Source organism: Anomaloglossus baeobatrachus, chromosome 5 (genome assembly GCF_048569485.1).
Source record: "Anomaloglossus baeobatrachus isolate aAnoBae1 chromosome 5, aAnoBae1.hap1, whole genome shotgun sequence".
NCBI classification, from domain to species: Eukaryota; Metazoa; Chordata; class Amphibia; order Anura; family Aromobatidae; genus Anomaloglossus; species Anomaloglossus baeobatrachus.
Window position 1 is genome coordinate 572,822,297 of NC_134357.1, and position 14,371 is coordinate 572,836,667.

The 14,371-nt window shown below is 44.2% G+C and overlaps 1 protein-coding gene across 1 annotated transcript; it reads left to right on the forward strand.

The window, feature by feature from the left end:
- Window positions 1-7,191: 7,191 nt before the first annotated feature.
- On the forward strand, window positions 7,192-12,718 carry LOC142313076 (uncharacterized). The gene is made up of 3 exons (XM_075352060.1): window positions 7,192-7,324; window positions 7,408-7,521; window positions 11,188-12,718. The coding sequence occupies exons 1-3, from the start codon at window positions 7,192-7,194 to the stop codon at window positions 12,609-12,611; spliced, it is 1,671 nt and encodes a 556-aa protein (XP_075208175.1). The 3' UTR covers window positions 12,612-12,718.
- The last annotated feature ends 1,653 nt before the right edge of the window (window positions 12,719-14,371 follow it).

The following is a 14,371-nucleotide window of genomic DNA, read 5'->3' on the forward strand; positions in this document are numbered from 1 at the left end:
CGAAAATAAGACGTACCCTGAAAATAAGCCCTAGTAGGATTTTTGAGGGCTTTTTTGAGCATACTTAAAATATAAGCCCTAATCCAAAAATAAGCTCCAGTTGTGGTTCCATAATGAATTGTCCAAACATCTAAAGAAGGTAAAGAATACAGCAGGAGTTTTATCAAAGAAAGCAGACGCCACCAAAAGAAAGCAAACATCCCTCCCCAAAAAAATAATTGCACTCACCAGGCCCCAAACAATTACAGTAGGCAAGTACCGATGGTGGATGGGCTCTCACACAGAGATCTGAGTCACTGTCAGGTCCGTCACATTCCCGCTGCATTACACCAAAGCTGTGTATACAGTGACAGAGAAGGCAGAGGCAGTAATAAACCGTCTGTGCCTTATGTAGAGATGGATGGATTTCCTCTCCGTTGCTACATGATTGTGTGTAGCTGGGCGCCTCTTTTATTTTTCCACCAACATTGCCGTATAAAGGATCGTTGTTTTTTTGTTTTTTGTTTTTTTTTTTTAAATGACTCATAGGTTTTAATTTTACCATAAAATCTACTGGAAATTAAGTAAAAACTCCAAGTGCGGTGAAATGGTGAAAAAAAAATAAATTTCCATCATTGTTTTTACTCCATTCACGATGTGCTGGAAGTGAGCGGTCAGCGTGATTCTCCAGGTCAGTGTGATTACGGCAATATCAGACATTTCTTATTATCTCAGTGGTGACTAGAGATGAGCGGACCCGTGGACGTTCGGCTTCTCCTGGTCCAGCTGAACATTTGCAAAGATCGGTTTTGGACTTGGACTTGACCTGAACTTTATTTGAAGTCACTGATTGGCAGTTCGGGTCTCCGCAGCCATAAACAGATCACTTCCAAGAGAGGGCATTTTTTTCAGTTTTATTTCTTGGTGTACAATACATCTGATAACATGAGAGTGGTTTCCATACGTAAAGCCCCCGAACTCGAAACCTGAACTTTACTATCTTGCAAAAGTCTGAATTTATACCGAAAACCGAACTCCAGGTTCACTCATCTCTAGTAGTAAATAAAAATCAGACTTTTGTAAAAAAAAACAAAACAAAAATAAAAAAATCGGCTTGTGTCTCCATTTTCCGACATCGGAGTTGAGTTAGGACTTGTTTTTTGCTTGATGAACTCACGTTTTCATTGATACCATTTTAGGTGCAACTTCATTTCATGTAGAAATTTTTTTTTACTGCCCACAGGATATCGTCCCTTCATTATTATCTCGATGAATGTTATATATCGGCTCCTCTCCTTCCCATTCAGGTCCTTATAATATCAGATCCTGTCAGTGGTTTTATTCTATATAAGAGAATTCTCCTGATTGCCCCGTGAAGAATGGATATGGACAGGTACAAGATGGCGGAGAGGATATTACACCTCACCCTAGAGATCCTCTTCCGGCTTACTGGAGAGGTGAGAGATTCTGATGGCGTCACATTACATCATTCTTATCTATGGGAATAACAGATGGACAGAACTGGAGAGGTGAGGACTCTGGAAATGTCTGTAGTGAGATTTATTACTGTGTCTCTCCATAACCAGGATTACACAGTAGTGAAGAAGACCTCTAGTGAGCGCTGTCAGGACACTGTGTCTGAGGGATGGGGAAGACCCCTGAGCCCAATCACGGGGCCTCCACCTCACCCCCCGATACATGAGGACATCAATGACCAGAAGATCCTAGAACTCACCTACAAGATGATTGAGCTGCTGACTGGAGAGGTGACACTGCTGGGAATGCTGGGACATTATACAGTAACGCTATGAAGGGATCGGGGGTGACGGTATCATTGTATGTGTCAGGTTCCTATAAGGTGTCAGGACGTCACCGTCTATTTCTCCATGGAGGAGTGGGAGTATTTAGAAGGACACAAAGATCTGTACAAGGACGTCATGATGGAGGTTCCCCAGCCCCTCACATCACCAGGTAATAGACAGGACTAAATACACACAGCCTATAATTATCTGTATGTAAGGAATGAATTCAGTCCCTGTATGTGTCTCCTCCAGTTCTATCCAGTAAGAGGACAATACCAGAGAGATGTCCCCGTCCTCTTCTCCCACAGGACTGTAAACAAGAAGATCTTGATGTTCCTCAGGATCATCAGGTAGATGGAGAGAAGGCGCCATGAAATCTCCCTATGATGTGTAGACGGCTGTGAAGGTCTTGTGCTCAGTCTTGTTTTATCTTCTCCGGGGCTGGTGGTGAAGGTCGCCGCTGGGATGGTGTCGCTCATCACAGGCGGAGCAGGGTTACCCCGGGGAGGATGACTGAGGACGGACAGGGGTGGTGATGGTCCCCGTTGGCGCCACAGCGCTGGGCGCCGGAAAAGGAGAGGCAGAGACAGGGGCTGTGGTTCCAGGTCTTTTACTCACTGGTAGTTCAGGCGCTGCCCCAGAGTACCGTTTTCCGCCACGATGGACTCCAGCCAATACCTATTCTGTGGAAGGTCAGATCTGGTGTATGTCAGTCTATAAGCCCTTCCCCCTTTGTTGCGCTAAGTATCGGATCCCCGTGGCGTGAATCATTTGGGAATCCCGGTGTCAGTAAACTGTCCCATCCTGTATGCTGATAGCGCGGTTCCGATGTGGGACTGGTCCAAGACCTCAGCCCCGGATCCTATATGCTATTTGGCTGCAGACTCAGTGGGACAGGTACGGTGACTCTGCTAGCCATTCCTGCGACCCTTGCAGAGTTGGTAGACAACGTGAAGTATATCTGCCCTAGGGTTCTGTACCCCGACAGCGCCGGTCCTGTTGAAGCAACCGCCTGCTTCTCCCCAGCGACTGTGTTCAAACGCCTTGGCCCACAGAGCTGCCTCGCGGCACATCCGCTCTGCTCCGTGTCTAGAGCTGTTCCCTCCTTTATAGTTGTATTATGTGTTCCAATCTGTAGCCCCCAGCCGCTGCCACCGGCTGGTTCACTACTCTCACTAGGTCAACCTGCTCTTCCCACTGTGTGCGCCTGACTCCCCCTGGTGGTTGCTTCTCCCTGACCCTGGGTCCCAGCTCCCATGGATCGGGGAGCCCCTGGTGCGGTGGCGTCCTGTAAACCCAACCGCTGTAGTGACGCCCTAATGTGACTTGACCCTGACACGGTCCCCATTTGGGAGGGCACCCCATTGTAACTGTTTGATGTGTGTTGGTGGAACCGGTACCGACCCTCCTTGGACCCAGGATAAGTACTACACCCTAATTAAGGTGCAGTACCCTGTGGCGCCTGATGCCTCAGGGGCGCCACAGCAGGATTAGAGCTAATCATAGATGTGACTTCTCCATCTGTCTGTGACTTTTGGATCACATTTATCCCGTTCTCTACACTGAACACTTTACATCAGGGTTTCGACACTAGGTTATCAGACAGAGAGAGGTCCCCCCTATTCCATGGGTCAGAACGTCACAGCGCACGCTAGCACTAGTTGGATCTGCTTTGCTTTCCACTTAGCTGTGCAGACTATCCTTGTGCTGGCGCTGCTAGGGTTAAGCAGACCCTTGTGTCTTTCTTGGCTTACCATCCTGAGTTGTCTCAGCTGTTCTGATTTTTGCACCCCCCTGGTATAAGTTCTCACCACTTTACCTCAGTAGTTTCCAATGATAACTTTCTTTTCCATGGTGCTGGCATGGAGGTGAGAGCCATGGAAAGAGAAATTGCTTTGAATTTGATCCTGGAGATTGCTGCTTGGAAATTTTATTTGATGTCTTCCTATTGATCATCTCCCTTTTTATTCATTTCTCTTCCATCCCCCTTTTTTACCACTGTTGTTTGGGAATGCAGTTTCTTTTTCCTTTCTGTTGTTTTCCTATTGTGTCATTATCATAAAGCAGGACTAGTGTTCCTCCTGCCCTGCTCACTAGACACGGTTGTGATTAGGGTAAGACACGTGATTACCGCACGGCGTGAAAGAAGCTGTCTTGGGACATCGGGGAGCTCAGGGTTGCTCAGAGTAAGTGACAGGGTTATACTTCCTGTTCTTCCCTAGAGGCAGTGGTTCCCACCCCATCTTTCTCATGATACAACGCTCACCCTCTTGGTGGAACACAACAACCAGGGACTGCCCTGTATTGGTAACTGGTACCTACTGTCAGCAAAGTCAAACCTCAGAGGCTCTGGTGATGACTGAGTAGGCACTTAATCATGCTCCTCTGGGTAAGCCTGGTTGAGGGCGCAGTGAGGCTACGTCCCTTCTCCTCAACCTATTAGCATGACGGGTCTACATGTAATTCTTCAAATGAAATGATTCAGATGAAACCCCCAAAAGATCCATTCACTGTAATGAGGCAGCAGAGTTAGGGGTACTTTACACGCTGCGACATCGCTGGCAAAAAAACGTCGGGGTCACGTCGTTAGTGATGCACATCCGGCGCCAGTAGCGACATCGCAGCGTGTAATACAAATGAGCGACGATCAACGAGCACAAAAACATGAAAAATCGTTGCTCTTTGACACGTCGTTCATTTCCATAATATCGGTGCTGCTGCAGGTATGATTATGTTCCTCGTTCCTGCTGCACCACACATCGCTATGTGTGACGCCGCTGGAACGACAAACATCTCCTACCTGCGTCCACCGGAAAAGGAGGAAGGAGGTGGGCGGGATGTTCCGGCCGCTCATCTCCTCCCCTCCTTTTCTATTGGGCAGCGGTTCAGTGACGCTGCTGTAACGTCGCTGTGACGCTGAACGAACCGCCCCCCTAGAAAGGAGGCGGTTCGACGGCCACAGCGACGTCGCAGAGCAGGTATGTGCGTGTGACGCTGCCGTAGCGATAATGTTTGCTATGGCAGCTATCACCACATATCGCATGTGCGACGGGGGCGGGTGCTATCGCGCTCGACATCGCTAGCGATGTCGTAACGTGTAAAGCCCACCTACAGTCATATGAAAAAGTTTGGGCACCCCTATTAATGTTAACTTTTTTTTTTTATAACAATTTGGGTTTTTGCAACAGCTATTTCAGTTTCATTTATCTAATAACTGATGGACTGAGTAATATTTCTGGATTGAAATGAGGTTTATTGTACTAACAGAAAATGTGCAATCCGCATTTAAACAAAATTTGACAGGTGCATAAGTATGGGCACCTCAACATAAAAGTGACATTAATATTTTGTAGATCCCCTATTGCAAAAATAACAGCCTCTAGTCGCTTCCTGTAGCTTTTAATAAGTTCCTGGATCCTGGATGAAGGTATATTTGACCATTCCAGTTTACAAAACAATTCCAGTTCAGTTAAGTTTGATGGTCGCCGAGCATGGACAGCACGCTTCAAATCATCCCACAGATGTTCAATGATATTCAGGTCTGGGGACTGGGATGGCCATTCCAGAACATTGTAATTGTTCCTCTGCATGAATGCCTGAGTAGATTTGGAGCGGTGTTTTGGCTCATTGTTTTGCTGAAATATCCATCCCCTGCGTAACTTCAACTTCGTCACTGATTCTTGCACATTATTGTCAAGAATCTGCTGATACTGAGTTGAATTCATGCGACCCTCAACTTTAACAAGATTCCCGGTGCCGGCATTGGCCACACAGCCCCAAAGCATGATGGAACCTCCACCAAATTTTACTGTGGGTAGCAAGTGCTTTTCTTGGAATGCCGTGTTTTTTTTGCCTCCATGCATAACGCCTTTTTGTATGACCAAACAACTCAATCTTTGTTTCATCAGTCCACAGTACCTTCTTCCAAAATGTAACTGGCTTGTCCAAATGTGCTTTTGCATATCTCAGGCGACTCTGTTTTTGGCGTGCTTGCAGAAACGGCTTCTTTCGCATCACTCTCCCATACAGCTTCTCCTTGTGCAACGTGCGCTGTATTGTTGACCGATGCACATTGACACGATCTGCAGCAAGATGATGCTGCAGGTCTTTGGAGGTGGTCTGTGGATTGTCCTTGACTGTTCTCACCATTCTTCTTCCCTGCTTTTCTGATATTTTTCTTGGCCTGCCACTTCTGGGCTTAACAATAACTGTACCTGTGTTCTTCCATTTCCTTACTATGTTCCTCACAGTGGAAACTGACAGTTTAAATCTCTGAGACTACTTTTTGTATCCTTCCCCTGAACAACTATGTTGAATAATCTTTGTTTTCAGATCATTTGAGAGTTGTTTTCAGGAGCCCATGATGCCACTGTTCATAGGAGATTCAAATAGAACAACTTGCAAGTGGCCACCTTAAATACCTTTTCTCATAATTGGATACACCTGCCTATGAAGTTCAAAGCTCAGTGAGGTTACAAAACCAATTTAGTGCTTCAGTAAGTCAGTAAAAAGTAGTTAGGAGTGTTCAAAACAAGAAATTGATAAGGGTGCCCATACTTATGCACCTGTCAAATTTAGTTGAAATGCAGATTGCACATTTTCTGTTAGTACAATGAACCTCATTTCAATCCAGAAATATTACTCAGTCCATCAGTTATTAGATATATGAAACTGAAGTAGCTGTTGCAAAAACCCAAATTGTTATAAAGAAAAAAGGTTAACATTAATAGGGGTGCCCAAACTTTTTCATATGACTGTAAGTCTGGACTCCTCATGGCAGTGTGGCAATCATCCCTATCTAGTGAATGGTTATCTCCAGTAATTGTATTATTACAGCGGATTCTTTATGATGTTACATCGTCATCGTCTCCCCATTCAGGTCCCTACAATATCGGATCCTCTCAGTGGAGATCTTCTATATAAGAGAATTCTCCTGATTGACCCATCAAGGATGGATATGGACAGGGACAAGATGGCGGAGAGGATATTACACCTCATCCTAGAGATCCTCTTCTGGCTTACTGGAGAGGTGGGAGATTCTGATGACGTCACATTACATCATTCTTATCTATGGGAATAACAGATGGACAGAACTGGAGAGGTGAGGACTCTGGAAATGTCTGTAGTGAGATTTCTTACTGTTTCTCTCCATAACCAGGTTTACACAGTAGTGAAGAAGACTTCTAGTGAGTGCTGTCAGGCCCCTGTGTCTGAGGGATGGGGAAGACCCCTGAGCCCAATCACGGGGCCTCCACCTCACCCCCCGATACATGAGGACATCAATGACCAGAAGATCCTAGAACTCACCTACAAGATGATTGAGCTGCTGACTGGAGAGGTGACACTGCTGGGAATGCTGGGACATTATACAGTAACGCTATGAAGGGATTGGGGGTGACGGTATCATTGTATGTGTCAGGTTCCTATAAGGTGTCAGGACGTCACCGTCTATTTCTCCATGGAGGAGTGGGAGTATTTAGAAGGACACAAAGATCTGTACAAGGACGTCATGATGGAGGTTCCCCAGCCCCTCACATCACCAGGTAATAGACAGGACTAAATACACACGGCTTATAATTATCTGTATGCAAGGAATGAATTCAGTCCCTGTATGTGTCTCCTCCAGTTCTGTCCAGTAAGAGGACAACACCAGAGAGATGTCCCCGTCCTCTTCTCCCACAGGACTGTAAACAAGAAGATCCCGATGTTCCTCAGGATGTGTCTCCTCCAGCTCTATCCAGTAAGAGATATCTACTCATGTACTTTCTGCACTATTATTGTGTTTACATTTTTAGACTTTCTGCTCTGGTTTTTTCAGCCGTATTTTCTTTGCTTCTGCTTCTTCTGCTGGTTGTTTCTAGTGCCTTCTCTATGTCATTATGGAGGCAACTCAAAGACCTGCAGAGGGTTCATGAATACCCTGTTTCCCTGAAAAGACGACCTACACCAAAACGAAGCCCTAGCATGATTTTATGGGATTCTTGGAGAATGCTTGAAATATAAGCTCTACTCCATAAATAAGCCCTAGTTACAGTCAGGGCCAACGTTAGGAGGAGTCAAACTGCGCAATTTCTCTCTTAGGGACCCCATCAGTTATATTCTAAGGTTGATTGTTTGAGTATCTTTGATGACTTCAGAGTCATGTGACATGATGTAACCAAAGGTCTCTTAATTGTAGGAGTCTAAATGAATTTAATAGAAGAAAGACTGGCATTAGGGGAAAGGGAGAGCAAACTAACCCATTCTCTTAGCGGCACCAGTGTATATATGCTGATTATAGGACTGCTTAAGGACCTTTATGACATCACATCATGTGACCAAAGGTCTGTTAATTATAGAAGTCTATAGCTGAAGAGGAGATAGTCTGGTGTGTGTGTGTGTGTGTTCACATCAATTTTAACCAGCTTTGCCAAAATGGGCAGAATTGCAGCCGCACACTGAAATGCAAAAGTTTTCAACTAAATAAGATGTAATAAAATTATTGCTTTAGAGAATGTGAACTACTTGCAAACTACCCTGGAAGGAATGGAGACCCCTACAGAAGGAGATTTGACACCTTGACCCTGATTCATTAAAGCAATTATGGCAGAATTCTGACATAAATCACTTCAAAAGTTCTCAAAACTTTCTGTGTAATGCAGAGTTGTGAAAAATTTTTGGAGGTTTCCCGCCAATTTTAACCAGCTTTTGCCAAAATGGGCAGAGCTTGGCCAGAAGACGGGTGTGATGCCACCACTTCTCTAATTCATAACAAACTTCGGCGTTTCCTATGCCAGAAATCTTACTCCAGTCCCTGACGTCATTATTCAGAGTCCATCCTCAGTCTTGATGAATTGGAGCATGTACTTTCTGTATGTTTATTTGTACAGACCGCAAGACCCTGCTTTGGTTACAAAGCCTAAAGATAGGCCATGAATTTTACAGTCCCAAACAACCCTGTTAAATATCCGGCATCTGTCTGTAACTATTTTATTTTCGTCTTTCAAAAAAAAAATAAAAAATCTTTTCTAATTGTCTATGTTGTGGATCAATGTTACAAGGAGCTTTTTGCAGGTTTTGCCAACTGCCATGGCGGTGTCAGGATCTGTGGAAATGATAGATTCTGGTACTCTGCATGTTGACTTCTCCGATATCTGTGAGCAGTGCAGGGAGACGCAGGTGTCAAACCACAGGCTTGGGCAGTCTAGCAAGAGTTATTCTTTGCTGGGCTGCTTCTTAATGTCTTTGATCACATGCTGTGGAGGAGAAAGTATCCCCTTCTGAATATGCTGGCTGGACTATTCCATTAATGCCAACTATAGGTTAGCTATACTTGTCTGGTCAGATGTTGTGATCCAGACTTACCAGTGGTTGTGCATTATTGCTGTAAGCTGTTGTGGTGTTAACCCTTGTTGTCTTTTTGTTACTGCCTTCCTGCTCTTGCTTTTTTTTTTTTAGTCTCTCACTGTTTATTTCTGTGAGTTTGCAATGTGTCCCGTCTGTCTTAATCTGTGTTTCCATCATATTCCTGCCTCTTGCTTATTCGGTGGATAACAGATTAGATCTGGTCAGGAGAATAGTAAGGCATGGGACTCCGGCATCTTCATCTTTAGGGGTAATCCAGCGTGAGGGACAGTATAGGAGCCCCCTGTCCCTCATTATCCTGCAGTCACATTGTGACAATCAATCAGATTATTTACTGTAACACATTCCAGAGAACTGGAGCAATGAATGAGAGATCAGAATCAACGAAGATGTAACTCTTGGGCTGCTTTCACACTTGCGTTCATCGCAATCGGTCTCTCTGTCTGTCGGTCTCTCTCTCGGTCTCTATCTCTCTCTGTCGGCCGGTCTTTTCCTCTCACCCCCTCTCTTACTCACCGATCACCGGCACGGTGCTGCACAGCTGTCACACTGCTCTGCTTTTGAAAATGCCGGCCGCTCATTATTCCATTTCGTATTCACTGCTTCCCCCGCCCACTGGCGCCTATGATTGGTTGCAGTCAGACGCACCCCCACGCTGAGTGACAGCTGTCTCACTGCAACCAATCACAGCTGCCGGGGGGTGGGTCTATATCATGCAGTACAATAAATAAATAATTTTAAAAAAACGGCGTGCGTTCCCCCCCCAATTTTGATACCAGCCAAGATAAGGCCACATGGCTGAAGGCTGGTATTCAGGATGGGGAGCCACATGTTATGGGGAGCCCACAGCCTAAAAATATCAGCCAGCAGCCGCCCGGAATTGCCGCATCTATTAGATGCGACAGTCTCGGGACTCTACCCAGCTCACTCATCCCGAATTGCCCTGGTGCGGTGGCAATCGGGGTAAGGTGGAGTTAATGGCAGCCCATAGCTGCCACTAAGTCCTAGGTTAATCATGGCAGGCATCTATGAGACACCATCCCCCCCCCCATTATTAACCTGTAAGTGAAAGTAAATAAACATACACCCGAAAAAATCCTGTATTTGCAATAAAAGACAAACATCCTGTTTTACCACTTTATTAATCCTCCAAATACCCCTCCAGGTCCGACGTAATCCACATGAGGTCCCACAACGCTTTCAGCTTTGCTACATCAGAAGCTGACAGTAGCAGCTGTAGAACACCGCCGCTCTCTGTGAGCTCCACGCAGAAACTGAAGTGAATTGCGCTGTCAGCGGGGATGTCACTGAGGTAGTGCCGGTGTGTGTGCGGTGATGTTGGGGGCTGTAGTGCCTGTGTGTGAGCGATGATGATGGGGGCAGTAGTGCCGCCGATGTGTGCAGTGATGATGGGGGCGGTTGTGCCGGTGTGTGTGTGGTGATGATTGGGGCGGTAGTGCCTGCGTGTGTGCGGTGATGGTGGGGGCGGTAGTGGGTAGTGCCTGCTTGTGTGCGGTGATGATGGGGGCCGTAGTGCTGGTGTGTGCAGTGATGATGGGGTTGGTAGTGCCGGTGTGTGCGGTGATGATGGGGACGGTAGTGCCGGTGTGTGCGGTGATGATGGGGATGGTAGTGCCTATGTGTGTGTGTCGATGATGGTGGTGGTAGTGCCTGCGTGTGTGCGGTGTTGATGGGGGCGGTAGTGCTGGTGTGTGCAGTGATGATGGGGGCTGTAGTACCTCCTTGTGCGGTGATGATGGGGCGGTAGTGCCGGTGTGTGCGGTGATGATGGGAGCGGTAGTGCCGCTGACTGATTCCTCCAAAATAACGCATACATTGGGTCCATTAGCAACACAAAAATTGACGGATGCATCGTTACGACGCAGCAATGGACCTGGCGGATGAGACACAATGCAAGTGTGAAAGCAGCCTAAGATATCAAAATTTGACAACAGATTCAGAATACAAGTTTTCCTAATTTAATTTCTGATGTTATGGTTTAAAAAAAAAAAATGTAATTTCAAGATAATATCATTAAGAAATAACAACTGTTTATTTTTAGCAGATGACTGTATTGGGAGTTCAGATGGAAATCTAATATCTTCAGAATTTAAAACAGATGATGAAATTATCACACATGATACATATAAAGAGTATGCTGTTGTCACAGATATACCTCCAGTCCTTCCTCGGAAAGCTTTATCATCTGATCTTTTCAAACAAGTCAAAAAGTCCGATTTATCACAGAATTTTAAGAAAAATGAAAGTTACAGAAGGGATGTGGAACATGTAACGGCTCCTGCAAGGAAGAAACAATTTTCATGTTCAAAATGTGGGAAATGTTTTATTTGGAAATCGGACCTTGTTAGACATCATAAAATTCACACAGGGGAGAAGCCATTTTCATGCCCAGAATGTGGGAAATGTTTTACTCAGAAATTTAACCTTGCTAATCATCAAAAAATTCACACAGGGGAGAGACCATTTTCATGTTCAGAATGTGGGAAATGTTTTACTCAGAAATCATATCTTAACATCCATAAAAAAATTCACACAGGAGAGAAGCCATTTTCATGTTCAAAATGTGAGAAATGTTTTATCACGAAATCACATCTTAATATCCATCAGAAAACTCACACAGGGGAAAAGCCATTTTCATGCCCAGAATGTGGAAAATGTTTTACTCTGAAAATAACCCTTGCTAATCATCAAAAAATTCACACAGGGGAGAAGCCATTTGCATGTTCAGAGTGTGGTAAATGTTTTATTATGAAATCAAAACTTATTTACCATCAAAAAAATCACACAGGGGAAAAGCCATTTTTATGTTCAGAATGTGGGAAATGTTTTATTCGGAAATCATATCTTGTTACACATCAGAAAATTCACACCGGAGAGAAGCCATTTTCATGTTCAGAGTGTGGGAAATGTTTTATTCGGAAATCAGATATTGTTTGGCATCAAAGATCTCACACAGAAGAGAAGGAATATTCTTGTTCAGAGTGTAGTAAACGTTTTACTCAGAAATCATATCTTAATATCCATCAAAGATCTCACACAGGGGAGAATACATTTTCATGTTCAGAGTGTGGGAAATGTTTTATTACGAGATCACATCTTGTTATACATCAGAAAATTCACACAGGGGAGAAGCCATTTTCATGTTCAGAATGTGGGAAATGTTTTAGTCAGAAATCACATTGTATTAGGCATCAAAGATCTCACACAGAAGAGAAGCAATATTCTTGTTCAGAGTGTGGTAAACGTTTTACTCAGAAATCATATCTTAATATCCATCAAAGATCTCACACAGGGGAGAATACATTTTCATGTTCAGACTGTGGGAAATGTTTTATTACGAGATCACATCTTGTTACACATCAGAAAATTCACACAGGGGAGAAGCCATTTTCATGCCCAGAATGTGGTAAATGTTTTATTAGGAAATCACATCTTGTTTACCATCAAAAAATTCACACAAAATAAATCATTTTTATGTTCTGAATCTGGAAAAATGTAATTATAAGAAATTAGATCTTGTTAAACATCTGAAGAAGCCGCACAGGAAAGGAACCTTTTTAATGTGGTGAATAATTGAAATGTTTAAATGGTAAATCAAGTTTTGCCGACCATCAGAAAACCAACAGAGCGGAGCGCCATTCTTGCTTTCAGAATTTGACAAATGTTTTTTTTAATTTATTTTTTAATCAGGTCATGTTGTCAGATGAGTCACATGGTAGAAGCCATCATGATGTACCATAATTCAAAGAGTTTTATCCAAAAATTGGCTACAATTGCTCAAGTAAGAATTGGTGAGGGAAAGAACCATTTTCTTTCTATTTAAACTTATCGTATTTTTCGGCCCATAAGACACCTAGGTTTTGAAGTAGGAAAATAGGGAAAAAGATTGAAGCAAAAAATGTGGTCATGATGCACTGTTATGGGGGATCTGCTACTGACACTGTTACAGGGGTAATATCCCCCAATTTTTAGCGCAATGTGTTTGACGACTTTCCCTTTTTCCCTTTAAATAGTGCTTATCACAAATCTGCGGCTTCCTTTTTTATTTACTAAAGCAGAAGAGAGCCGCAGATTAGGGAATTTTCTAAATGTAATCCAGTACCAAAACTTTTGGAAGTGTCCCTAATGTCCCCCAAAATGAACATCCAGGTTGCGAGATCCCACAACCCTCATGGATCTCTCTCACCGTGAAAGAGTGAGCTCTATGACCCCAGCGCTGCAGCATCCTTCTTAAGTAGTTCAGTAAAACCTTAAAAGAGTATGTGACCGCGCTGGAATAGTTGAGAGAGCAGTGTCTCATGTGTAGAGCAGCTGCAGAGATTTGTGGGATCCCGCTCTGCACACTGAGATCCCACAAAATGGAAATTCGGGCTCAACTCTGCTAGTAAGCTGGGTATTTTAAGAGTCTTTAGGAACATTTGTGGAAGGTTTTGATACTGGATTATATTTAGATAATTCACTAATCTCAGTTTACCTACTGCTTTATTTACTAAAAAGTGCAGTATATCACAGTGTATATAAATGCATTTGAAATCTTGTTGGTTTGTTAAATGCTTGTAAAATTATATATTCTTCATGCCTATCTTTCTCTATTGTTTAGATGTGATGATTTTGCCTCAGAACCTCTGGAGTTGAGGCAGAGCTGTAGACATAGTGAGGGGATGTCACAGAGGTGTCATGGCCGTTGGACAATCAAGTAGCAGCAAGTGTTAGAAAATCCCAGAGAATGGCAGCACGTGTTATCTGACAGTTTTCTGTTTCTACAGCAGCAGTCTCTATGACCCTGGGAAACTCAGTTTTTTCCCCTCAGTTGCAAGCCTCTGACTTCCTTTATAAACCTCACCCTGGGATGCTTTGGGTGCGGTTTATAGTTGTTCCTGGTTGTGATCTGCAGCGGTTGTCTCCTCTTATTGTTCCAGAGACTTCTGTGGTAGCTGCTCCTAAGATAAGTGTTTGACCTTTGATATTTACCTGGGATCAGGTGGTAGATTTTGTGTTTCGCCTGTATTGGGTTTTTTTTTGTCTCCCTTAGCATTAATGGTGTTGTCGAATAGCTCATACCTGCCATTCTTACTTAGGGCCCAGGTCAGGGTTTGCCTAGGGTGAGAGATTCCTGCTCGGCGACAGGTGCAGAACTTGTGTAGGGTTGGTGAGGACAGTGACAGTGAGCTGCAGGTTATATTCAGGGGCCACCACTTCCCCCTTTCTCTAGTGATAGGGCATTC